Source organism: Bufo gargarizans, chromosome 6, assembly GCF_014858855.1.
Source record: "Bufo gargarizans isolate SCDJY-AF-19 chromosome 6, ASM1485885v1, whole genome shotgun sequence".
NCBI classification, from domain to species: domain Eukaryota; kingdom Metazoa; phylum Chordata; class Amphibia; order Anura; family Bufonidae; genus Bufo; species Bufo gargarizans.
Window position 1 is genome coordinate 379211351 of NC_058085.1, and position 26756 is coordinate 379238106.

At 46.6% G+C, this 26756-nt stretch overlaps 1 protein-coding gene across 4 annotated transcripts in view; it reads left to right on the top strand.

The window, feature by feature from the left end:
- Positions 1-26756, top strand: part of CCDC186 (coiled-coil domain containing 186) — a 53093-nt gene that overhangs the window by 11983 nt on the left and 14354 nt on the right. For 3 of the 4 annotated variants that reach the window (XM_044296323.1, XM_044296325.1, XM_044296321.1), the window contains exons 4-14: positions 8695-8823; positions 11647-11859; positions 12153-12272; positions 14653-14757; positions 16793-16891; positions 17295-17390; positions 17815-17957; positions 21941-22196; positions 24208-24397; positions 25294-25374; positions 25509-25716. In XM_044296323.1, the coding sequence (XP_044152258.1) occupies positions 8695-8823; positions 11647-11859; positions 12153-12272; positions 14653-14757; positions 16793-16891; positions 17295-17390; positions 17815-17957; positions 21941-22196; positions 24208-24397; positions 25294-25374; positions 25509-25716 (1640 nt within the window). The remainder of the gene's footprint in view (positions 1-8694; positions 8824-11646; positions 11860-12152; positions 12273-14652; positions 14758-16792; positions 16892-17294; positions 17391-17814; positions 17958-21940; positions 22197-24207; positions 24398-25293; positions 25375-25508; positions 25717-26756) is intronic. The other variant, XM_044296322.1, reaches the window with a different exon arrangement.

Genomic DNA, 26756 nt, shown 5'->3' on the forward strand with positions numbered 1-26756 from the left:
CAGATCAGCCCGCATAGTGAGACCCCCATCAGACCTCAGATCAGCCCGCATAGTGAGACCTCAGATCAGCCCGCATAGTGAGACCCCCATCAGACCTCAGATCAGCCCGCATAGTGAGACCCCCATCAGACCTCAGATCAGCCCGCATAGTGAGACCCCCATCAGACCTCAGATCAGCCCACATAGTGAGACCCCCATCAGACCTCAGATTAGCCCACATAGTGAGACCCCCATCAGACCTCAGATCAGCCCACATAGTGAGACCCCCATCAGACCTCAGATCAGCCCACATAGTGAGACCCCCATCAGACCTCAGATCAGCCCACATAGTGAGACCCCCATCAGACCTCAGATCAGCCCGCATAGTGAGACCCCCATCAGACCTCAGATCAGCCCACATAGTAAGACCCCCATCAGACCTCAGATCAGCCCACATAGGGAGACCCCCATCAGACCTCAGATCAGCCCACATAGTGAGACCCCCATCAGACCTCAGATCAGCCCACATAGTGAGATCCCCATCAGACCTCAGATCAGCCCACATAGTGAGATCCCCATCAGACCTCAGATCAGCCCACATAGGGAGACCCCCATCAGACCTCAGATCAGCCCACATAGGGAGACCCCCATCAGACCTCAGATCAGCCCACATAGTGAGACCCCCATCAGACCTCAGATCAGCCCACATAGTGAGACCCCCATCAGACCTCAGATCAGCCCACATAGTGAGACCCCCATCAGACCTCAGATCAGCCCGCATAGTGAGACCCCCATCAGACCTCAGATCAGCCCGCATAGTGAGACCCCCATCAGACCTCAGATCAGCCCGCATAGTGAGACCCCCATCAGACCTCAGAAGATTAAAATAAAAAATCTCTTACTTGTCCTGCGCCGTAGCCCCTCTCACTTCCAGCAGAAGTCACGCTCCCCTGTCTTCCCGGCCGTTGCGGCTCTGTCACCTGATTGCGGGCAGCGTCAGGTCATATTGCGCACACTACGTCCTGACGCTGTACGTGGTCAGGACAGTGAAGCGCCGGCCCCATGAATGAAGACCAGGAGGGCGAGTGTAAAAACGCTAGCGCTGCTTCGCTCCCCACTGCCAATGGATACTAGTGAGCACTTATAAAACGAAAAATAGTGCGTGCGTGTGTGTGTGTGTGTGTGTGTATAAATATATAGAAAACATTTGCTGAAAACCTATCCTTGCTGAAGTATTGTCACACCCGAGGGTTTGTAACTTTTGTAACCAGACTTTGAAGGGGTTGTCCGGGATCAGAGCTGAACTTGAACATACTTCCATTTTCACCCCGGCAGCCCCCCTGACTTCAGCATCGAAGCAGTTTCATGCTCTGATGCTCTTCTTTGCCCAGCGCTAAATCGCACAGGGCAAAGGCATTTTTTAGGAGATACGGTGACGAACTGGGATCTCCGTGGGACTGCCAGGAAGCCCAGTGACATCACTGGCACTGATCGGTGGGCTTTAGCACTGCCCTAGTCAGTAAAACAGCTGGGGCAGCGCTAAAGCCCGTCCATCACAGCCGGTGACGTCACCGCACACACTGCCGGGCAGAAGCTTCCGCCCGGCAGTATGTGATTGTAAACAAGAGCCCTTGCTCTGCGCGATCTATCGCAGGGCTGAGGAGAGCATCGGAGCATAGACTGCTCCGATGCTCAAGTCAGGGGGGGCTGCTGGGGTGAAAATATGGGTATGTCCGGCTTCAGCTCTGAATCCGGACAATGCCTTTAACTGCATTGATACATTGTAACAACTGTCAGGATAGCAGAGAGTTGCAGAGGTTTGTGATAAGTATTAGACTACCTGCGCTCTACATGACTGTCAGCTTGTTGTTTTGTAGGGAATGAATACATAGTAAAACTGAACTTGGTTCAGAGGTTAAATTCTGCAGCGCGTTGGTTGTTCGCTGAAGGCGCCTGAACGTGTGAGGCCAAGAATATCTCATTCCCATTCATTGCGGGCAGGGGTCAGCGGATCCGGTCAGGATTTATGTTCTCAGCATGTACGTGGCCGAAGCTTTAGAATCCTCTTCAGCCTTGAGGCGTGCAAAGGATTTGTTTCCATTAATGACAGTAAGCAGAGATCTTGAAAATGGAGAAGCGTCAACTGTTTTGAGATGTTCCAGAAGTTTTCCTTGTGCGGTGAATGGATCTTATTTACCGAAGACTGGACACGTCCGTTGGTCACTATGGCGGTAGATAAGATAAAGAGGGGCCGCTTCAGATCAGAGCTATTTTACCGCAGGTTCCGATATAAATTATAGAAAATTCTTTTTATTTTTTGAGAAGTGACAGCCGCACAAAGTCACAGTAATTTTGCTCAAAATGGTGAGTAAGTAAAAATTTGACTCATTGATGTCAGAATATTGGCTCCGCCAGTGGTAAATCCATCAACCCTTTTTTTTTTTTTTTTTTTTTTTTTCTTTCTTATTCCAAAACAATTTAAAACCTCTAATTGGCGCTTGCGCTGACGTCTTATGCTGCGGACAGATGTCGGCTGGAGACAGGAGCCTGTCTAGGTTTCTTCTGCACCACCCTCTATGGCGAGATCCTGTGATCCCATGAATCTTATCTGGAAAACACTGGAGGGTTTTGCAGCGTTTTTCACCTTCTGCAGGTGAAGGTGTGTGCGGATCGCAAAGGATGAAAATTACTGTAGCACGTGGATAGGATTTTTATTTATTTTTTAATAATCCACTGTGAACGCTGCAGTCCTTATGCGGAATCTGTTCCCGGCTTTGGCTTAAAACCTGAACGCAGCCAAAAAGGTTGAGATTTTTAACTACTGTTAATTATTGTGTTAATTATTTCTATTTATTTCCCTGTCATTATTAGTTATTATCATTGTTGTGTTTTTATGAGGCGGTCATTCATCACTGACGGGGCCGGTATATTTGGATATAGAAGCAGGCGTTTAATGGCTGAGACCCGATCGCCCGCCTGTCACTCGCCTCCTCACAGGTTGATGAACGTGTTTGATCCTGTGTAACCGGCCTCACGTGTAGGGCCGCACCTCTGTGGCGTCATGCCATTCACATCCAGTGACCTACATGAAGTGTTACAGGGGTGAATCAGCACAGCCAGGATGAGCATTGGTTTCGATGTCGGCTCATATTGTGTCCTTGTTGGATTCCAGCTGTGGGTTATTATCAGACCATCGCTCTATTAATATGGTAATCATGTGTATGAAGGATGTAACTCTTTGCAGATGTCGCATTCCTGCCGCTCTCTGTTAACCTTTTCCTGTCTAACATTCAGACTGGTGTAAACCGAGACACACTGGCGCGTTTTCGGCCTGTCCCAGGGGCTCGGCACGGCTCAACACTGTACTCCACCTGCAGACTTTACAACAGATTTTTCTTCTAATATTTGGCACAGTTTTGGTGCATATTGTCTCATTTTAGACTACACCGGTGTCAGCAGTGCAGTGGTTTGTGGGACCCCTATATATTCACAGCCTGGAGGTCTGCTGACCCCATGTTGACCAATCCAGAGAGGAGGGAGTTTAGGAACACTGTTTCTGAAACCCTCTTAAAATACTTTGGAGACGATCGCTTCCATGCTTGCGCTCCTCCTCTCTGTAAGGAGGGAGAGACCCCCATTAAAATGATAGGTGGAAGGCTGAAAATTGGAATCCCCACCTTTGCCTTAAATGCATTAGCTGGTATGTACACCTTTAAGATTTATTGCTAGGATATGCCCCCATTGTCTTGTTCTTGCGGGTCCCACTGCTGGGACCCGCATCTCTAACGAACAGAGCCCCGCTAGTGAAGGAGGGCGCACTACGCATGCGCAGCTGCCCTCAACTCATTTTCTATGGGGCCGGCGAAGTTAGCTGGGCGCTGGCGCATGTGCTTATGTGTGCTACACTCCCATTCATTTCTATGGGGAGCCGTCTTGGTGGTGGCCAGACGGGAGTCCTCCAGCCACCACCTTGCGGGGCTCCGTTCTCGATATAGGTTTGGGACCAGCACCTATAAGACAATGGGGGCATATCCTAGCGATATGCCCACTTTGTCCATGGTGAGACTACCCCTTTAATGCAGCATTTTTCAGGGGTACATTCTAACGGTCTACACGGATACATTGTAAACTTTATAGAATTGTCATATAAAACCTTATTAGCACAAAAGTATACAAAGTAACGTTCCCTGAGGTTCATGTACAAACCCCTTCCCCACCAGAGCCGTGCATATCCCCAGTTACAGGGGACATGCGCTCCTCCGGTGCCCGAGGGGGGGCATGCGCTCCTCCGGTGCCCGAGGGGGGGCATGCGCTCCTCCGGTGCCCGAGGGGGGGGGCATGCGCTCCTCCGGTGCCCGAGGGGGGGGGGCATGCGCTCCTCCGGTGCCCGAGGGGGGGGGGCATGCGCTCCTCCGGTGCCCGAGGGGGGGGCATGCGCTCCTCCGGTGCCCGAGGGGGGGACATGCGCTCCTCCGGTGCCCGAGGGGGGGACATGCGCTCCTCCGGTGCCCGAGGGGGGGACATGCACACCGAGGTTCAGCGCACTTTTCATGTCAGGTATGATTGGCTTGTACACTGATGCATTGTAACAAACCCTCAGCTGTGTGAGCAGGAATAGGTCAGAAAAAGTTGTCATTCTCTGATTTAAACCGTGAATGTGCCTGTTCAGTGACAGCAAGCAGAGATCCTGGACAGAGATATTGAAATGAGAAGCTTACTAGAAAGTTGTAGAACTTCCTTATTGTTAAAGGATTATGTCTATAAACCCGGGAACCCTCTCCCAGGTCGCTAAGACGACCAGAGGCGATAAAGGTGGCGGCATCTGTCTGTCACATGACGCCATCATCAAGGCGCCCTCCTGTGGGGCCGGCCGTGCTCGTGGCTCTGCAGTGTAATGTGGGTGACCTGTATCTTCTAGGATTGTGGCCGCATGCTCCAGTAACGGCCTTGTGTGAGGTGATAATTGGGGTCCGGTCTGATGACATCATCGGGGTCATCTCACCCGGCCAATTCTCATTCCGTAGGGAATATAAACTCGTTTTTCCAGAACACGCGACTAAAAATAGAGGCTGAGACCGGTTCACCCGAGATGAGGGCGCGCCGACCTAAAACTGCTCCCTGGTGTAAGCGCGCTGAGGCCGCAGCAGAGCGAATCACCATAAGAAGTTCTACAACTTTCAACTAGGCTTCTTGTTTTGGTTCCTCTACATTTTCTCCTCTTTACTTGCTGCCAGTGAATGGGGTTTTCTCATGAGTCAGCAGTTACTACAAACTGCCTCGGTTTTAGGTAAAACCACAGTAACTTGCTATTTTGGTTTGTGACTTTGTCATTGTCTCACATCCTAATACTTGGAGTATCTGAGGGTTTGTTACACTGTTATCCAGTGTAGACAATCCTCTGCCAGGCATTAATACATTGTAACAAGCTGCCAGGCGCGGGGCCCCTCCTCGGAGGCCCCTCCAGGCGCGGGGCCCCTCTGCAGCAGATGAAAATTTCTGTTTTTGTTTGCGCTAAAGATGATTCTGTTCCTTATTTGTGTTAACCCTTTGCCCTCATGGACCATAGATGCAGAGCGCGGGTTTAGCGGAGCGGTGTATTATGTATATTGTCCTTCCAGCTGCAGACGTCGGGGTCGTATATTTAGGTCAGGTCTTCAGGTTTCCATTGACGCAGCTTCTTGTGTCCTGAGGAAACTTCAAAGGTGAAGCCGTCGTAGATATTTGCTCAGAGGCTTCGTCCTAGAGCAACCAAAGGGTTAAACTCGCAGCAGAAGGTTGGGGGATCCCCAACATTGCTGAGGGCGAGGGGCCCCAAATCCCTGTGCTAAGCATCAGCAGAATAGTGAGTGCAGCTCCTGGGGTATAATACAGGATGTAACTCAGGATCAGTACAGGATGAGTAATGTATGTACACAGTGACTGCACCAGCAGAACAGTGAGTGCAGCTCTGGAGTATAATACATGATGCAACTCAGGATCAGTACAGGATAAGTAATGTATGTACACAGTGACTGCACCAGCAGAATAGTGAGTGCAGCTCTGGAGTATAATACAGGATGTAACTCAGGATCAGTACAGGATGAGTAATGTATGTACACAGTGACTGCACCAGCAGAACAGTGAGTGCAGCTCTGGAGTATAATACATGATGCAACTCAGGATCAGTACAGGATAAGTAATGTATGTACACAGTGACTGCACCAGCAGAATAGTGAGTGCAGCTCTGGAGTATAATACAGGATGTAACTGAGGATCAGTACAGGATAAGTAATGTATGTACACAGTGACTTCACCAGCAGAATAGTGAGTGCAGCTCTGGAGTATAATACAGGATGTAACTCAGGATCAGTACAGGATAAGTAATGTATCTACACAGTGACTGCACCAGCAGAATAGTGAGTGCAGCTCTGGAGTATAATACAGGATGTAACTCAGGATCGGTACAGGATAAGTAATGTATGTACACAGTGACTGCACCAGCAGAATAGTGAATACAGCTCTGGAGTATAATACAGGATGTAACTCAGGATCAGTACAGGATAAGTAATGTAATGTACACAGTGACTGCACCAGCAGAATAGTGAGTGCAGCTCTGGAGTATAATACAGGATGTAACTCGGGATCAGTACAGGATAAGTAATGTATGTACACAGTGACTGCACCAGCAGAATAGTGAGTGCAGCTCTGGAGTATAATACAGGATGTAACTCAGGATCAGTACAGGATAAGTAATGTATGTACACAGTGACTGCACCAGCAGAATAGTGAGTGCGGCTCTGGAGTATAATACAGGATGTAACTCAGGATCAGTACAGGATAAGTAATGTATATACACAGTGACTGCACCAGCAGAATAGTGAGTGCCGCTCTGGAGTATAATACAGGATGTAACTCAGGATCAGTACAGGATAAGTAATGGATGTACACAGTGACTGTACCAGCAGAATAGTGAGTGCAGCTCTGGAGTATAATACAGGATGTAACTCAGGATCAGTACAGGATAAGTAATGTATGTACACAGTGACTGCACCAGCAGAATAGTGAGTGCAGCTCTGGAGTATAATACAGGATGTAACTCAGGATCAGTACAGGATAAGTAATGTATGTACACAGTGACTGCACCAGCAGAATAGTGAGTGCCGCTCTGGAGTATAATACAGGATGTAACTCAGGATCAGTACAGGATAAGTAATGTATCTACACAGTGACTGCACCAGCAGAATAGTGAGTGCAGCTCTGGAGTATAATACAGGATGTAACTCAGGATCAGTACAGGATAAGTAATGTATGTACACAGTGACTGCACCAGCAGAATAGTGAATACAGCTCTGGAGTATAATACAGGATGTAACTCAGGATCAGTACAGGATAAGTAATGTATGTACACAGTGACTGCACCAGCAGAATAGTGAGTGCAGCTCTGGAGTATAATACAGGCTGTAACTCAGGATCAGTACAGGATAAGTAATGTATGTACACAGTGACTGCACCAGCAGAATAGTGAGTGCAGCTCTGGAGTATAATACATTATGTAACTCAGGATCAGTACAGGATAAGTAATGTATGTACACAGTGACTGCACCAGCAGAATAGTGAGTGCAGCTCTGGAGTATAATACAGGATGTAACTCAGGATCAGTACAGGATAAGTAATGTATGTACACAGTGACTGCACCAGCAGAATAGTGAGTGCAGCTCTGGAGTATAATACAGGCTGTAACTCAGGATCAGTACAGGATAAGTAATGTATGTACACAGTGACTGCACCAGCAGAATAGTGAGTGCAGCTCTGGAGTATAATACATTATGTAACTCAGGATCAGTACAGGATAAGTAATGTATGTACACAGTGACTGCACCAGCAGAATAGTGAGTGCAGCTCTGGAGTATAATCCAGGATGTAACTCAGGATCAGTACAGGATAAGTAATGTATGTACACAGTGACTGCACCAGCAGAATAGTGAGTGCAGCTCTGGAGTATAATACAGGATGTAACTCAGGATCAGTACAGGATAAGTCATGTATGTACACAGTGACTGCACCAGCAGAATAGTGAGTGCAGCTCTGGAGTATAATATAGGATGTAACTCAGGATCAGTACAGGATAAGTAATGTATGTACACAGTGACTGCACCAGCAGAATAGTGAGTGCAGCTCTGGAGTATAATACAGGATGTAACTCAGGATCAGTACAGGATAGCTAATGTATGTACACAGTGACTGCACCAGCAGAATAGTGAGTGCAGCTCTGGAGTATAATACAGGATGTAACTCAGGATCAGTACAGGATAAGTAATGTAATGTACACAGTGACTGCACCAGCAGAATAGTGAGTGCAGCTCTGGAGTATAATACAGGATGTAACTCGGGATCAGTACAGGATAAGTAATGTATGTACACAGTGACTGCACCAGCAGAATAGTGAGTGCAGCTCTGGAGTATAATACAGGATGTAACTCAGGATCAGTACAGGATAAGTAATGTATGTACACAGTGACTGCACCAGCAGAATAGTGAGTGCAGCTCTGGAGTATAATACAGGATGTAACTCAGGATCAGTACAGGATAAGTAATGTATGTGCACAGTGACTGCACCAGCAGAATAGTGAGTGCAGCTCTGGAGTATAATACAGGATGTAACTCAGGATCAGTACAGTGATAGATGATGATTTTATTGTGATTTCTGGATGATATCAGTTCTTATTGTTCTTGTAGCTTGAAGGGAGGATCGAACAACTCATTGGAGACCTCAAAACGGCTAAAGACAGAATGACTGCACAAGATGCGACTTCCAGAAACACCATCCAGCATCTGCATAGGGAAATGGCTCTGAGGACGGAGCAGGTAAGTGATCTTTATGCCTTTTGGCCTCAGTGTCGGGCTCAGCAGTGATGAGCTCCCCCATAAGAGGTTTCATATACTGAAAATTTAGTGGTGATGGGGGTCAGTGTCTGGTCCAGTCTTCAGTATATACAGTGCCTTGAAAAAGTATTCACACCCCTTGAACTTTTCCAAATTTTTTTCACGTTACAGCCACAAACTTTAACGTATTTTATTGGGATTTTATGTGATCGACCAACAGAAAGTCCAAGTCTGTGTGATGAGGAGAAGATGAGACGAGGTTTCCACAATGATTAATATATAACAATCTGGACAGTGTGGGTGCATTAGTATTCAGCCCCCTGTACTGTGATCCCCCTAAATATAATCCAGTGTGACTTATCGCCTTCAGAAGTCGCCTCATTAGTAAATAGACTCCACCTGTGTGTAATGTCTTCTCGGTATAACTCCAGCTGTTCTGTGAAGGCCTCAGAGGTTTGATCAGGATGGGGTTTCAGCCTCCAGGTGTCTCCCAACAGCCCAAACTGCAGTCAGCAAGACTTTTCTCCTGCAGCGACCTCTACTGGGGAAACGTGGTATTACATGGCTGCCATTCAGATGAATGAAGAGCGAGATCAGCACAGAGCAGGAGCCAAACCAGAGACCCCCCTATGACTTCTATATGCCCTAGTAGTACATGTACTGAGGTAGTCACCCCACCCAGATTTAGTACATACTTCCTGGCAATGGAGACGCTGATTGCAATTAATACGGCAGAACTGAGACACTTACTGTTTATGCATCTTAGTGGGAGGTCAAGACTTAGTTTTTAAACTAGTGAAAGGTCCTCTAACTCTATCTGTGGGCAGAGCGGCGCCCAGGGGTCCCCCTGCACTTACTAGTATGTCTGGGCGCCGCTCCGTTCACCCGGTATAGGCTCCGGTGTCTGCAGCTCCCTCTGTTGTACTGGACGGATTTTTTGTATTAGGTGTGTGCGCTGCGATTGGCCAGCGCTGCAGCAAGGGACTCAAAAAATCCGTCCAGTACGACAGAGGGAGCTGCAGACACCGGAGCCTATACCGGGCGAACGGAGCGGCGCCCAGACATACTAGTAAGTGCAGGGGGACCCCTTGGCGCCGCTCTGCCCACTGATATAGTTGTTTTTTAGTTTTTAAACTAGTGAAAGGTCCTCTTTAAAGAGTAACTAAACTTTTATACTAACTTTTAATATGTTGTCCCTAACCCCCTAAAAAAAAATTAAAAAAAAATTCTAATATACTTTTATTTATTAGTTTTTTATTTTTACTATACTTTTTCACTCCTAACGCGCACCATTCACTGGTGCGCTAAAACTCAGTTCTCTCTACACACCGCCGAGCTGTCAGCAGAGTACGAGGCAGGAGCGCATATTGCTGCTCCTGCCGGTGCTCCCTGGACTATTACTAACTGCTGGCATACCGCATGGGTACCCTGTACCCATCTACTATGCCAGGATTAGCTGAGCGGGCTTCTGCTTCTGCCTGCTCGGCGGTGTAGGGAGAACTGAGTTTTAGCGCACCAGTGAATGGTGCGCTTTAGGGTTGAAAAGGTACAGTAAAAATAAATTCTAATATACTTTTATTAGTTTTCTTTTTTTTTTTTTACGTGGTTAGGGACAACATATTAAAAGTTAGTATAAAAGTTTAGTTGCTCTTTAAAGAAATCCAAGTGTCCCATCACGAAGTGTACTTATATAGTAGAGCGCATGCTCCTGGTTCTAGCTTCCTCTAGCATGTTAGCACTTGTAGATCTAGCTGCCGACATCCAGGTCTTATATAGTAGAGCGCATGCTCCTGGTTCTAGCTTCCTCTAGCGTGTTAGCACTTGTAGATCTAGCTGCCGACATCCAGGTCTTATATAGTAGAGCGCATGCTCCTGGTTCTAGCTTCCTCTAGCTTGTAAGCGCTTGTAGATCTAGCTGCCGACAGCCAGGTCTTATATAGTAGAATGCATGCTCCTGGTTCTAGCTTCCTCTAGCGTGTTAGCACTTGTAGATCTAGCTGCCGACATCCAGGTCTTGTATAGTAGAGCACATGCTCCTTGGTTCTAGCTTCCTCTAGCGTGAGAGCGCTTGTAGATCTAGCAGCCGACATCCAGGTCTTGTATAGTAGAGCGCATGCTCCTGTGTTCTAGCTTCCTCTAGCGTGAGAGCGGTTGTAGATCTAGCAGCCGACATCCAGGTCTTGTATAGTAGAGCACATGCTCCTTGGTTCTAGCTTCCTCTAGCGTGAGAGCGCTTGTAGATCTAGCAGCCGACATCCAGGTCTTATATAGTAGAATGCATGCTCCTGGGTTCTAGCTTCCTCTAGCGTGTTAGCACTTGTAGATCTAGCTGCCGACATCCAGGTCTTGTATAGTAGAGCTCGTGCTCCTGGTTCTAGCTTCCTTTAGCGTGAGAGCGCTTGTAGATCTAGCAGCCGACATCCAGGTCTTGTATAGTAGAGCGCATGCTCCTGTGTTCTAGCTTCCTCTAGCGTGAGAGCGCTTGTAGATCTAGCAGCCGACATCCAGGTCTTGTATAGTAGAGCGCATGCTCCTGGGTTCTATCTTCCTCTAGTGTGTGAGCACTTGTAGATCTAGCAGCCGACATCCAGGTCTTGTATAGTAGAGCGCGTGCTCCTGTGTTCTAGCTTCCTCTAGCATGTGAGCGGTTGTTGATCTAGCAGCTGACATCCAGGTCTTGTATAGTAGAATGCATGCTCCTGGGTTCTATCTTCCTCTAGTGTGTGAGCACTTGTAGATCTAGCACTCGACATCCAGGTCCGTTCTATCGCACGCAGTAACATGCCTCCATGTTCTTATTTCTAGGCCAATAAGAAATGTGAAGAGGCCCGACAAGAGAAAGAGGCAATGGTGATGAAGTACGTGAGAGGCGAGAAAGAGTCTCTGGATCTTCGGAAGGAGAAAGAGGTTCTGGAGCGGAGGCTGCGAGAAGCCAACAAGGAGATTGAGAAGAACAGCGCCAGGATCAAGATCCTAACTCAGGAGAAAGGACGGCTCCATCAGCTGCACGAGGCCAAGGTACACAAGTGGTAGCATAAGTAAGGCTCTGCATGTGGTCGTCATCTCAGGTTTACATCCATCCTCCCGGTCACTTCACTGGGGATGGAAACCAGGTCAGAACTGAAATCAAATGGTCGATGGATGGAAGTAAATGACTTCAGTGGTTGATGGGAGTTATACTTGCCTGCATACTGTTCGTTGACCTCTGACATATGTCCTTGCACCATTATGGGCAGCACTGTAAAGGGCGTGAGACATGGTGGGGTCTGCACTCGCTCTGTTATTAAAGGTCATTATTCCCTCTGATCCAGGAGAACGAGACGAGCCGGCAGAACCGAGAAATCGAAAAACTAAAGGAAGAAGTGAATTCATACGCCATCAAAGTGAAGTGGGCTCATAACAAGTTAAAAACGGAGCTGGACTTGCACAAGGTCAGTAAAAAATACCATACAAGGATCCATTCACATGAGCGCTATGTATTTTGAGGTCTGCAAAACGCAGATCAGCAAAGTACAGATGGCGTCCATGTTGCATCTGTTTGTTAGCTTTTTAGTTTTTCTGCGGATCCGTTGACGTTTGCAGCTAAGCAGAAGACATGTTCTTGTGGCAATGACATACGGATGCAGAAAGCACATGGAAGCCATCAGTGTCTTTGTCTGGTCCACAGGAGATAGAACTTGTCCTATTCTTGGCCACAAATGCAGACCACAGACCACAGTTGGTCCACAAAAAAAGAACCGTAACACGGATGTCATCTGTATTTTGCAGTTGTGTGAATGCACCTTAATGCAGTGTTTCCCAACCAGTGTGCCTCCAGCTGTTGCAAAACTACAACTCCCAGCATGCCTGGACAGCCTTTGGCTGTGTGGGCATGCTGGGAGTGGTAGTTTTGCAACAGCTGGAGGCGCACTAGTTGGGAAACACTGCCTTAATAGATGAAGGCCACGGGGCAGTATTATATACACATTATCTGTACTTACATAGTTCTCTGTGATGTTTGTTGCTTTATTGTAGAGCTGTGGATCCTTATTACCATCCACATCAGTATGTACAGGGGCAGGTATGTGTGCTGCCCCTAAACTAATCATGTTTTAACTACTAGTACGGCGCTGGAGCAGGTATTTGAAGATGGCGCCCGCTCCTGAACGGAGAGGGTTAGGGTTAGCCGCAGGTGACCTGCTGTTTCTTATAGCAGACACCTGGCAGTAACGCTGATCGCGGACATTTAACCCCTCAGATGCATCTGAGCTCATGAAACACCGGAAGCGCGTGCTTCCAGTGATGCTCCGGCTCCCCCGTGCGGCGATCGGAAGAGTCGGAGCTTGTGTGCAGCAGTCCCTGTTTTTGTGAATGACAGGAGGCTGCTGCATAGTATTTCCTATGGAGTCCTTGCCTGTAATAGGGCTCCATAGGAAACTAGCAATTTTCCCATAGATGCCAATGCTAGTGCATTGGGGTCTATGAGAATGGAAATCTAATATTTGCTTGTTATATTGCTTCCTATGGGAACTATAAAAAAAAAAAGTGTAAACAAAAATTAAAATACATAAAAATTCAAATTGCCCCCCTTTTGCCAAAATAAAAATAAAAGAACTAAAAAAATACACATCATGGGTGTCGCCATGTGCGAAAACGCCCATAGTTTAAAAATAATATTCCCCATACGGCAAACAGCAAAATGGAAAAAGCGTCAAAATGGCTGATTAGCTGTTTTTGGTTGCTTTATTTTCTACAAAAAAATTCTATAAAAAGTCATCAAAGTCATACACACCCCAGAATGGTATCAATGAAAAGTTCAGATTGCCTCCACACCGCTCTGTACACATAATTACAAGAAAGTTATAGGGCCAAAAATATGGCGACGAAAAAATGTAAACGATTTTATTACTTTTTTTTTCACTTTTTTGCTATTTTATCACTATCAAAGCGCAAGAAAAACTATACATATAAGGTATTTATTTTTTCTTGGAAGGAGCAAGCGGCGCGCAAAGGGAGGGGGGTGGGGTAATATATAGGAAATGCAGTAACTGAATATGAACATTTTTTAACATAGCTGTAAAATGTTATTGATTTAAAATTGTGTAAATGGCTGAAAAAAATGTAATTAAAAGATATTAAAAAAAGGTATTGCTGGATTCGTACTGACCTTTAGAATAAAAGTAACTGATCAGATTCATCACACATGGAACGTTGTAAATAAAAAAAAAAAACTATAAAACTGTGGTGGAATAGCTTTTTTTTTTTTTTTCTTACCCCATTTGTAATTTTTTTTTCCCGCTTTCCACTACATCATATGCAATAATAAATGGTGGCGTTGGAAAGTACAACTTGTCCTGCAAATAACAAGCCCTCATATGGCTATGTGAACAGACAAATAAAAAAGTTATGGCTTTGGGAAGGCAGGGAGCGCAAAATGAAAATGCAAAAAAAGGGTTGTCCTATCAGGGTATATTGATGTGATAGGTGTAGGTCCCCCCTTCTCGGGCTACTCTCTGTATGAATGGACTGAAGTCAGCCAGTATTACATGGATGGCCGTTGTTCGAGCAGCCGCCACGTGATGCTACGTTTTCTGCAGTGTTCACAGGAAGCTCTTGTAACTCGTGTCGATTTTGCTGCATTTTTGTATCTGCTGCGTCTGGATTTACCCTTAAGGCCAGAGTTTTTAATGGCTGCTGCCTCCAATACACACTAATGTCCTGACCTCCGTAAGACGCCAGGTCTCTGGACATCAGCTTCATTTGTCATAGTTCACATCTTACATTTCAGTAAGATTAATTTTTTATTTTTTTGTTTTCATTTTAAATTAACAGGAAACCAAAGACAAACTGCGGGAGTCGACGGCCAAACTAAACCAAGCAAAGGAGGAAGCCGAGCAGATCCGCCGGAACTGCCAGGAGATGATTAAGACTTATCAGGCATGGACTTCACTTCTTGTTCTTATGTACAGTCTTCACCACTACACTCATCATCCTATTAAGCACTGCAGTGCTCAGGCCAAACACATAGAAAGACGTCCTGTACGTTTAATGGCGGCCATGCAGACCTCCCTCCTCCTGCAGGGATCTGACTGGGATCTGTCTAATATACTTAAAGGGGTTCTACAGTTATTTTAAACTGATGATCTATCCAGAGGATGTCACGACTAGTATCACTGGCCCGGGCGGGGCTAAGCTCTGTTTACTTGAATGGCGTTTAGCCACACCCAGTTCAGTGATGCTAGTCGTGACGTCACTGGGCCTGCGGTAAACAGCGAGAAGGCCACGGCGCTACTGCCAGGACAGCTGACCGACGGGGGTCCCGGGTGTCGGACCCCCGCCGATCAGATGCTGATGATCTATCCAGAGGATAGATCATCAGTTTAAAATAACTGCAGAACCCCTTTAACTTCCCTGTCATTGCAGACACTGAATAATTCCATCTCTGACATCAAAGCTCATCCTGGACTAATACTATTAACCTGGTATTTATTTATTAACCCATGAGGACCTTAGGAATGTCACTAGTAGCTACCAGGACACACTCAATATGATTTAGAGTTTTTTCACTGGACTGAGCCTGTTAAAACAATAAAAAACTTCCCTTCCCGTACCCCCTCCAATCTGTCCTCGTCCCCAGCCATGAGGACAGAGCGGCGGTGCTGGATCATAGGGGGTTCAGGAAGGTAATGTAAGATTTTTTTCATTACTTTAACAAGCTCCTCCCACTTTGCTGCAATGAAAACTATATTATAGGGATTATATTATGTGCACGCCACGCAACGGACGCCAGGGATGGTGCTAGGAGTGCACCGGATGCCAGGGATGGTGCTAGGAGCGCACAAGACACCAGGAATTAACAGGATTTTCTCATCATAGACAATGGAGGCATATTGCTAGGATATTCCCCCACTGTCTCCTAGTATCATCCCTGGCGTCCGGTGGGCTCCTAGTATCATCCCTGATGATGTCATATCATCATCTCTGGTATCTAGTGTGCTTTTAAAGAAGTTGTCTCATCATGGACAATGGCACCACTGGGACCCGCACCTATATCGAGAACGGAGCCTCGCGAGGGGGTGGCTGGAGCCCACCGGACGCCAGGGAGGATACTAGGAGCCCACCGGACGCCAGGGAGGATACTAGGAGCCCACCGGACGCCAGGGAGGATACTAGGAGCCCACCGGACGCCAGGGAGGATACTAGGAGCCCACCGGACGCCAGGGAGGATACTAGGAGCCCACCGGACGCCAGGGAGGATACTAGGAGCCCACCGGACGCCAGGGAGGATACTAGGAGCCCACCGGACGCCAGGGAGGATACTAGGAGCCCACCGGACGCCAGGGAGGATACTAGGAGCCCACCGGACGCCAGGGAGGATACTAGGAGCCCACCGGACGCCAGGGAGGATACTAGGAGCCCACCGGACGCCAGGGAGGATACTAGGAGCCCACCGGACGCCAGGGAGGATACTAGGAGCCCACCGGACGCCAGGGAGGATACTAGGAGCCCACCGGACGCCAGGGAGGATACTAGGAGCCCACCGGACGCCAGGGAGGATACAAGCAAACGCTTGTTTATTGGGCAATCCAAATTTTTTGACAGGTTTAAAAAGTATCGTTTGCAGGCGGCAGATAGCGGTGTCTAATCGCGATCTGCTTCTGACATACAATGGTTCAGTATGGGAAGAGCGATGGTATAACGATTGCTCCTCGCTATACGGAGGAGGAGATTGCTGCATGTAATAACAGCAGTCTCCTCCACTAGTGCCAGGTAGGAACGCTTCCTTTCCGGACAATCGGCAGAATCGGGCATCTTAATACAGCCTTAAGAGCTGGTGAAACAAAGATTAGGATCTACTCTGTGTTATGTGCGCTATATCCAGCTATGAGATGAGGAGATAAGAAAGTGATGAGTTATACTTGCCCTGTAGGGGGGGCTGTTCTCAGATGTCACTTACTGTTTCTTTCACTAGGAATCTGAAGAAATTAAATCCAATGAACTGGATGCAAAGCTGCGGGTCACCAAAGGGGAGCTGGAGAAGCAGATGCAGGAGAAATCGGACCATTTGGAGGTAAATGCACTTAGATTAAACCGTTACATAAAAAGTGGGTTTTTTTGTTCGTTTTTTTTTTTTGCTTGTTGTCATTGAATGGAAACATTAATGGTTTACATTCAGAGGCCGATATTCTGCCCTATCCTTATCTAACTGACACAGATGTAGGGCTTGTTACAAGAGCGACCTCCGACACACTGTAACAGACCCTGCAGCTGGACGTGATCAGGACGCGTTTTTCTATAAAATAGAAATCTCGCCATTCACTGGCAGCAAGCAGCAACCCAAAAATGATGAAAAATGTAAAGTAAATTAAAAAGTCATTGATCTTATGCTTCGCTTTCAATCTGTTGTGAAACTGCAACTCCCAGCATGCACTGGCAAGCGGCATCATATTCCATTTCTTTTCTTTAATAAACGGGATTCTAAGGTTCACCAAGCTAAAATGAAGGAGCTGGACGACCTGAGGCGCACGTTTACAGAGGGCATGGACGAGCTCCGCACACTACGAACCAAGGTAGCGTCATATGTGCGCCAACAGACTTTCCGGAGTGCTGGATGCTGGAGTAAAGGAATTTCTTGTAGGAGATTCCACACTTGCTCCATGTAGTTGGGTGCAGAAGGGCTCTGACACCTGGTGGGGCAACAACCCTTGTGCCACATAAGACCCGTAAAAGAAATGGTGCAAGATGGTTGAAGGGGCAGAAACTTCATGGGCTAGCTTTGAACTGTTGTACTTCTTAAAGGGCTGTTCCACATAACTAAGACAGGATTACTGGGGATTTGGCCCTTGGGAACCTTGTATAGCTGCCATCCATTACAGCTGACAGTGGTCTGTTCTTGGGCCCCCAGCTGCCCGGGCCCCTGCTGATGCTATAATAGTGAATGTGGAAGCTGGAAATCACTCGATCTCCTCCATCTTCACCCCGTCTGTCATGCAGGTAAAATGCTTAGAAGCCGAGCGGCTAAGGACGGAGGAAGAGTTGTCCAAATACAAGGAGCTGATAAACCGGCAGAAGGCGGAGATCCAGAACCTGCAGGAGAAAGTGAAGGTGGTGGAGGAGCAGGAGCAGCGGCACCAGAGGTACCAGGAGACCCAGATCCTCTCTGTACTATGTCTTGTATTGAAGTTCAGCTCAGCAGCTGTCGTTACCAGTATTCAGCTCTCCTGCCTCTCCTTATTCAGGAGGGTTGTGTGACCTGCAGATTTTGGGGCTCCCATGCAGTCTCAGAGATATTAAAGCAGCTGCATCCTCCCTCCTTTATGTCTTCCATTAGGCAGATTTTTGGAGGGCGGGAACGGAACTCAGGATCTGGTAGCATCAGAGACAGAGCTGATATGTATACATTCTTCCCAGGATCAGTACAGGATAAGTACTGTATGTACACAGTGACTGCACCAGCAGAATAGTGAGTGCAGCTCTGGAGTATAATCCAGGATGTAACTCAGGATCAGTACAGGATAAGTAATGTATGTACACAGTGACTGCACCAGCAGAATAGTGAGTGCAGCTCTGGAGTATAATACAGGATGTAACTCAGGATCAGTACAGGATAAGTAATGTATGTACACAGTGACTGCACCAGCAGAATAGTGAGTGCAGCTCTGGAGTATAATACAGGATATAACTCAGGATCAGTACAGGATAAGTAATGTATGTACACAGTGACTGCACCAGCAGAATAGTGAGTGCAGCTCTGGAGTATAATACAGGATGTAACTCAGGATCAGTACAGGATAAGTAATGTATGTACACAGTGACTGCACCAGCAGAATAGTGAGTGCAGCTCTGGAGTATAATACAGGATGTAACTCAGGATCAGTACAGGATAAGTAATGTATTTACACAGTGACTGCACCAGCAGAATAGTGAGTGCTGCTCTGGAGTATAATACAGGATGTAACTCAGGATCAGTACAGGATAAGTAATGTATGTACACAGTGACTGCACCAGCAGAATAGTGAGTGCAGCTCTGGAGTATAATGCAGGATGTAACTCAGGATCAGTACAGGATAAGTAATGTCTGTACACAGTGACCGCACCAGCAGAATAGTGAGTGCAGCTCTGGAGTATAATACAGGAGGTAACTCAGGATCAGTACAGGATAAGTAATGTAATGTCTGTACACAGTGACTGCACCAGCAGAATAGTGAGTGCAGCTCTGGAGTATAATACAGGATGTAACTCAGGATCAGTACAGGATAAGTAATGTATGTACACAGTGACTGCACCAGCAGAATAGTGAGTGCAGCTCTGGAGTATAATACAGGATGTAACTCAGGATCAGTACAGGATAAGTAATGTATGTACACAGTGACTGCACCAGCAGAATAGTGAGTGCAGCTCTGGAGTATAATACAGGATGTAACTCAGGATCAGTACAGGATAAGTAATGTATGTACACAGTGACTGCACCAGCAGAATAGTGAGTGCAGCTCTGGAGTATAATACAGGATGTAACTCAGGATCAGTACAGGATAAGTAATGTATGTACACAGTGACTGCACCAGCAGAATAGTGAGTGCAGCTCTGGAGTATAATACAGGATGTAACTCAGGATCAGTACAGGATAAGTAATGTATTTACACAGTGACTGCACCAGCAGAATAGTGAGTGCTGCTCTGGAGTATAATACAGGATGTAACTCAGGATCAGTACAGGATAAGTAATGTATGTACACAGTGACTGCACCAGCAGAATAGTGAGTGCAGCTCTGGAGTATAATGCAGGATGTAACTCAGGATCAGTACAGGATAAGTAATGTCTGTACACAGTGACCGCACCAGCAGAATAGTGAGTGCAGCTCTGGAGTATAATACAGGAGGTAACTCAGGATCAGTACAGGATAAGTAATGTAATGTCTGTACACAGTGACTGCACCAGCAGAATAGTGAGTGCAGCTCTGGAGTATAATACAGGATGTAACTCAGGATCAGTACAGGATAAGTAATGTATGTACACAGTGACTGCACCAGCAGAATAGTGAGTGCAGCTCTGGAGTATAATATAGGATGTAACTCAGGATCAGCACAGGATAAGTAATGTAAGTACACAGTGACTGCACCAGCAGAATAGTGAGTGCAGCTCTGGAGTGTAAGTACAGGATAAGTAATGTATTTAGAGAGGCTTAAAGGGCTTCTGTCACCCACCATTTAGCAATTTTCAGTATCGGACATTAGCTATTTGCTATGAGTCCATATATGTCACTCTTGCCTCTCTCTGTGCTGTAATTTCTTAAAAATCGTACTTTTATAATATGCTAATTACTTCACTATCAGCAAGTTGGGCAGTTACTTGCTGGTAGCCGCCACATCTTCGGACTATAAACACGCCCCCTCCTCCACTTGATAGACAGGGCCAGCGAGCGCTCTCCTCCTCCCGCTGGCCCTGTCTGCCCATGAAATCCCGCGCCTGCGCCGTACTGGTCCTCATTCGGCACAGGCGCTCTGAGAGAAGGAGCGGGCAAGCGAGCGCATATATATGGACTCAATTGACATTAGCAAATAGCTAATGTCCGATACTGAAAATTGCTAAATGAGGGGTGACAGAAGCCCTTTTAACATCTTAAAGGGCTTCTGTCACCCCACTAAAATGTATTTTTTTTTTTGTGTACTTATAATCCCTATCCTGCGATATTGCTATACCTTATGTTATTAATAATTTTTGTTCAGTAGATTTTGCAAAAAACGTACTTTTATGATATGCTAATTACCTTAGGGCGCCTACTTGCTGGTAGCAGCCGCAGAAAACCGCCCCCTCCTCTTGTTGATTGACAGGGCCAGCAGCGATCTCCTCCTCCGGCTGGCCCTGTCAGCATTTCAAAAATCGCGCGCCTGTGTTGATTCGGCGCAGGCGCTCTGAGATAAGGAGGCTCGCCTCCTCAGCACTCCCTCAGTGCGCCTGCGCCGATGACGTCACCGAAAGGGTTAACAAAGTTTTGAATACCTTGAGGGGTGTATTTTGTAAAATGGGGTCATGTTTGGGTGGTTTCTATTATGTAAGCTCCAGAAAGTGACTTCAGACCTGAACTGGTCCTTACAAAGTGAGTTTTGCTTCTAAACTTCTAAGGGTACTTTCACACTAGCGTTGTTTGATTCCGGCAGGCAGTTCCGTTGCCTGAACTGACTGCCTGATCAGACAAACTGTAGGCAAACGGATGTCATTCTTTCTGACTGATCAGGCATTCTTCAGACTGATCAGGATCCTGATCAGTCAGAAAAATGCATTGCAAAACCGGATCCGTTTTTCCAGTGTCATCAGGCAAAACGGATCAGTTTTTATTTTTCTTCTCATTTTTAAAGGTCTGCGTTTTTTTTCCCCGGAGATAAAACCGTAGCATGCTACGGTTTTCTCTTTTGCCTGATCAGTCAAAATGACTGAACTGAAGACATCCTGATGCATCCTGAACGGATTACTCTCCATTCAGAATCCATGGGGATATGCCTGATCAGTTCTATTCCGGTATAGAGCCCCTAGGACGGAACTCTATGCCGGAAAAGAAAAACGCTAATGTGAAAGTAGCCTTACCTTGTAACGTCTCCAAAAAATTCAATGGCATTCCTAAAATGATCCAAACATGAAGTAGACATATGAGGAATGTAAAGTAATAACTATTTTTCGAGGTATTACTATGTATTATAAAAGTAGAGAAATTGAAATTTGGAAACTTGCAAATTTTTTCAAATTTTGGGTAAATTTTGAATTTTTTTATAAATAAAAAAAAAAAAAATTTGACTACATTTTACCACTGTCATGAAGTACAATATGTGATGAGAAAACAGTCTCAGAATGGCCTGGATAAGTAAAATCATTTTAAAGTGATCACCACATAAAGTGACACATGTCAGATTTGCAAAAAATGACCTGGTCCTTATGGTGAAAAATGGCCCGGTCCTTGAGGGGTTAAGCAGGAGATGCTGCATTGTATATTTGTGAGTAGTTGTCACCTGCATGTTTTTGCTGCAGGAATGGGAGGATGGATGATGCAACTACATAGTGATTGTATTTTTTAGGTTTTGCTGATTTGCCTTGTTTACTGTAATTGTTTTAATTTTTCTCTCTTCAGGGACCAACAGGAAATTCAGAGCTTGCGGGATGAAGTGAGCAGCCTGAACTCTGTCATCTCTGACCTGCAGCGAGATATAGAGGGTAGCAGGATGCGGGAGTCTGAGCTGCTGGGATTTACTGAGAAGCTGACCAGTAAGAACGCCCAGATCCAGTCCGAGAACAACTCCTTACAGGCTCATCTGGACAAGCTGCTGTGTAGTGAGAGCGAGCTGCGCACCCAACTGGAGCAGCTCCTGCACAGCAACACTGACCTGGTAGGGAATACTCCAGCATCCATTCCTTGTGTAGGCACGTCAGGACTGGGTGACCGGCACACCTCTGCGCAGTACTGGTGTGTTAGTGTAAGGGGTCATTTTCTAGTGCAGGACACAGATCATGTGGAACCTATGCAGCTGGATGTAGCATCACTGTGTATACATAAAGCTTCATCGCTGTGAACAGTTCTGAAGCTTTATAATAAATTTCATTAAATTCCTCTAAATTGCAGCAAAGTTTTGCACAGTGTGCGGCCGTGCACCACGTATATCATCCAGGGCAGATTATTGGGACTATTACTGGAAACAAACATTCATAAGAACGCTCGACCCCGGTCATTGGCCTGTGCAGATGTACCGCCGCCCACCCGACCAGCCATTTAAAAAGCTTGTCACCACTCACCAGCGTGTCCTGCTGTGTAAACCGGGATGCTGCTGACAAACAATGAAACTGTATGATGGGGCACATTATTGCAGTAGCCATCATCCATCCCCATACAGAGGGGATGAGAACGGTAGTGAGCTGCCCATGATCCGGGACGATCAATTCATCCACATCCTTGTGTCGGCTGCACAGGGTTAGGCTACTTTCACACTAGCGTTCGAGCGGATCCGTTCTGAACGGATCCGCTCATATTAATGCAGACGGTGGCTCCGTTCAGAACGGATCCGTCTGCATTATAACTTAGAAAAATTTTCTAAGTGTGAAAGTAGCCTGAGCGGATCCGTTCAGACTTTACATTGAAAGTCAATGGGGGACAGATCCGCTTGAAGATTGAGCCATATGGTGTCATCTTCAAGCGGATCCGTCCCCATTGACTTCCATTATAAGTCGGAACGGATCCGCTCGCCTCCGCACGGCCAGGCGGACACCCGAACGCTGCTTGCAGCGTTCAGGTGTCCGCTCACTGAGCGGAGCGGAGGCTGAGCGCTGGCAGGCGGATGCATTCTCAGTGAATCCGCCTCCACTGAGAATGCATTAGGGCCAGACGGCTGCGTTCAGGGCCGCTTGTGAGCCCCTTCAAACGGAGCTCACGAGCGGACACCTGAACGCAGGTGTGAAAGTAGCCTTAGTAAATCGGCCTGCACTGTGGATGTTTTGCGAGGGACTGAAAGGTTCACCTGAAGGCGCCATAACGCCAGTCTGTAGACACGGGGATTGTTTGTAGATGGGTTCAACCCAATAATTGTCTCATGGTGGGTAAACCCCTTAACCCCATGATGGTTTTGCTTCACTTTTGCTCAGGAAAGGGGAAAGGGACTAAAGCATTTTTTTATTCTTTAAAATGTAAGTCGTTTTTCAAGAAATTAATAAGAAATAATGAGAATAGGTAAATTACATCAAATACATGTTGAGGAAAGAACTATAGGTTCCTGGTACAGTAATAATATGATGAGTGCAGGAAGGAATGGAAGGGGGGATAGTGGGACGCGCCGACGGGTAAGGTTTTGTTAGTCTTTTATAGAGAGCTGTGTAGGTTAGGATCCACCATTGTTCCATCCTTTCCAACAAAGATTGGGGTGAATAGATTCGGTGTGTGCGGTCTTCGTTGGGGTTAAATGCCAGCGTAAAAGTATTTTTTTAGAACATTTCCAATAATGTGTCCCTTTTGAGATGAGATTAGTCCAGTTGTAAGTAGTTTGCTGTTCCTTCAAAATACATATATATATATTTTATTTATTTATTTTTTATTTTATAGTTTTTTAGGACTGAACTATTTTGCACGACAGTTGGGCCCTAGCTGTGCGTGCAGGGCCAGATGCCCATAGATGCTCTTTCTCCTCATCTGTCCAGTCTTTGGCCTCTTATTCCCACAATCCTCTCTTTTTTTGTACACCCCACTTTCTGAATTGTTTTCCGTCCTGCCCCTTAGCCCTTCAGAATAAATAATGCGGTGCGTCCTCCAGTGTCGGCCCCCGGAGCTTCCTGCACATTGATGTAGACCGGGCGCGCGCTGAGCTCTGCACCTCCTGTCAGCCCCTGCCAGTATTGTGTCCTGTTCTCTTCCAGGAGCGGAGGCTGGCTGCAGAGCAAGCTCTGAGGAAGCAGGAGATCCAGGCGCTGCAGACAGAGGTGGACAGTCAGCGGCAGCGCGCCGCCTCACTGAATACTCGGATTGAGGAGCTGAACAATGATGTCAGCACCCAGAAGAGGAAGCATGCCGTCAACCTGAAGGATCTCGCCAAACAGCTTCAGCAAGGTGAGAAGAATAATTTAAAGAGGATCACTCACCAGGATCAACCCACTTAAGCCAGGCATAATGCCTAGTAGGGTTGTTCCTGCTGAGTAGAACAATACCTCATTTATGTTCCTCCATTGCACCATAATAAAAATAACTTTCTATTATTATCTGAATGAGGTCTTTGGTGCACCGATGAGCAGGTCTGGGGGGGGGGGGGGGCTCTTGGAGCACCAGAGCTCCTTTTGCTCTGCACTTGTCTTCATGATTGACAGGGTCAGGGATCTCGCTGCCGCATTCCAGATGCCTGATCCTGTCAATCAAAGTGCAGAGCGGAGGAACTGTGGTGCTCTGAGGACCTGCTCTGTGGTGCACCAAACACCTAATTTACATATTAATACGTTATTTTTCTCAGGGACAAGGCAACAGAGGAGTATAACGGAGGTATCGTTTTAGTAAGCAGGAACAACCCTACCAGGTATTATGCCTGGTTTAATCTGGTTGATCCTGTTGACAGATGCCCTTTAAAGGGAATCCACAGCGTATGCATGACACATGCAGTCATACTAGAAGGCAATGATACAAGGCAAATGCACAGGTCTTGCTGAGAGGCTGCACACTGTGTCCTGTGCAGCAGCAAGCCACAAGCAGTGCGTTACAGGGAGCGGGACTGTGTGGTGATACAAATGTCCTGGCTTCTGGATCACTTATTCCTGACTTGTTTTGTATGAATATGGGGAATATCTGCTCAGTAGCGCCACTATACTATGTATGATGGGGTAAGTCTGTAGTCTTCTATGGGCAGCAGTACTAATGGCGGTACTTGCTGTACAACACCCAGTGGTGCATAGACCTTTTGGGAGCGTTGCTGCGCTGAAGAACTGAATGTTTATTTTCTTGCATTTTTGCATTTGCAGCACGAAAGAAGATGGAGCAGATGGAGAACGGCAACTATGAGAAAGATGTCAGCAGCATGGGCAGCCGCTCCAGTTCTTCCGGTAAGAACCGCCAGTTTTTTTGTCACACTGTGGTTGTCCGAGTTCTTTCCCGCATGGGAATATATCTGTACAAAAGAACGAAAATAAAACGGTTTCAGGCGCTGTTTATCTTTTCTCATGTGTTGTCCCCGCAGGTTCTCTCAACACTCGAAACAACGAGGACCGATCGCCAGAAAACATGGGAACCACGACGGCCGTGGATAGCTTCCCAGAAGTGGACAAAGCTGTCCTGATCGAGAGAATAATCCGTCTCCAGAAGGCGCACGCCCGGAAAAATGAGAAAATAGAGTTCATGGAGGACCACATAAAGCAACTGGTGGAGGAAATTAGAAAAAAGACAAAGTATGTATGACGCTTCCTGCAGTCACCGCGGCAGATGTCTGTCTGTGTGTCACCGCTAAACACATCCTTCTGTTACTAACCTCACGTCCTGTGCGCAATATTTATCGGGGGCTCCAGTTTTATGTTAATAAAGCTTAACGGATTTGTCCACTTCTGCAACAATTTTGCTTGCTCCAATGCATCTACTACTAAAAATTAGGGCAAATAGTCTTTTATTTAAAAAAAAATATATATATATATATAAACCTTCCCATTTGTGTGCTCAGCTCCAGGCAGATCTATGTGTCTCTATAATTACAAGCGCACCCTGTGTAGTCTCATCCTCCAGTCTTGTGTTGGGCTGATTTCACGTCTGTGTTTTCCTTTCCAGCATTGAGATCCGTATTGAGAACTCTTCCGTTTGGTCCCCATTCATTGTCAATGGGGAAAAAACGGAACAGAACAGAATGCATTCCGTTCCATTGCGTTCCCGTGATGCAGACACAAGTGCTGCAAGCAGCGTTTGTGTGCATCATGGGATACTGATCAAGACGGTTCCGGCATGAAACACAATGTCAGTCAATGCTGCCGAATCTGACACGAAAAACCCCGGATCTGATGCCCATTGACTTACAATGGATTTAGTGCCGGCTTGTTCATTTGGGAGATAATACAACTGGATCCGTTCTGAACGTATGCAGACGGTTGTATTATATACCGGATCCATTTTTGCTGATCCCCTGATCCCAAAAACGCAGATGTGAAAGTAGCCTTACTCATTTCCTAACCTTCGGGGCAGTAACACAGGACTGCAGCATCAGACTGCATAGGGTTTGTGTGTAGTCTGTTACCATGGAGACACATAGTGAAGCTTTAACATTCAGCAAGCTCCTCTTAGGGTGGCTGCACACGGTGCACATTTATTTGCAGAAAATCGGCATGTAATCTGCACCCCAAAAAAATCACATTGATCACGTTTTTGGTGTGGTTTTTTTAATGCAGGTTTTGGTGCAGATTTGATGCTGATTTTCCTCAGATGTCGCCCTTCCATTAAAAAAAGG